We start from the raw sequence: 946 nt of genomic DNA, 5'->3' as shown, positions 1-946 counted from the left end.
AGCAGGTTATAGAGGAGAAGACTGTACAGTAGGTAAGTAAACTAGGTTATAGAGAAGATGATTGTACAGTAGGTAAGTAAACAAGGTTATAAAGGAGATGATTGTAATGTAGGTAAGTAAACCAGGTTATAAAGAAGATAATTGTACAGTAGGAAAGTAAACCAGGTTATAGAGGAGGTAATTGTACAGTGGGTAAGTAAACCAGGTTATAAACAAGATGATTGTACAGTAGGTAAGTAAACCAGGTTATAAAGAAAATGATTGTACAGTAGGTAAGTGAACCAGGTTATAGAGTAGATGATTGTACTGTAGGTAAGTAAACCAGGTTATAGAGGAGAATATTGTGCAGTTAGTAAGAAAACCAGGTTATAGAGAAAATGATTGTACATTAGGTAAGTAAACCAGGTTATAGAGAAGATGACTGTACAGTAGGTAAGTAAACCAGGTTATAAAGAAGATTATTGTCCAGTAGGTAAGTAAACCGGGTTATATAGTGTATAATTGTACAGTAGGTAAGCAAACCAAGATATAGAGAAATGATTGTACAGTAGGTAAGTAAACCAGGTTTTAGAGAAGATGATTGTACAGTAGGTAAGTAAACCAGGATATAGAGAAGATGATTGTACAGTGGGTAAGTAAACCAGGATATAGAGAAGATGATTGTACAGTGGGTAAGTAAACCAGGTTATAAAGAAAATGTCTGTACAGTAGTTAAGTAAACCAGGTTATAGAGTAGATGATTATACAGTAGGTAAGTAAACCAGGTTATAGAGAAGATGACTGTACAGTGGGTAAGTAAACCAGGCTATAAAGAAGATGATTGTACTCGAGGTAAGTAAACCAGGCTATAAAAAAGATGATTGTACTCGAGGTAAGTAAACCAGGTTATAGAGAAAATGACTGTACAGTAGGTAAGTAAACCAGGTTTAAAGAAAATGACTTACAG

At 34.5% G+C, this 946-nt stretch overlaps 1 protein-coding gene across 1 annotated transcript in view; it reads left to right on the top strand.

The window, feature by feature from the left end:
* Window positions 1-776: 776 nt before the first annotated feature.
* The window catches only part of LOTGIDRAFT_175958 (hypothetical protein), a gene marked incomplete at both ends in the record, with an annotated part of 3,723 nt that continues 3,553 nt past the window's right edge, over window positions 777-946 (top strand). The window contains one exon of the mRNA XM_009063698.1: window positions 777-831. Coding sequence (XP_009061946.1) covers window positions 777-831 — 55 coding nt within the window. The remainder of the gene's footprint in view (window positions 832-946) is intronic.

This window comes from Lottia gigantea (genome assembly GCF_000327385.1).
Source record: "Lottia gigantea unplaced genomic scaffold LOTGIsca_591, whole genome shotgun sequence".
NCBI lineage: Eukaryota > Metazoa > Mollusca > Gastropoda > Lottiidae > Lottia > Lottia gigantea.
This window is presented reverse-complemented; position numbering and strand designations above follow the sequence as displayed.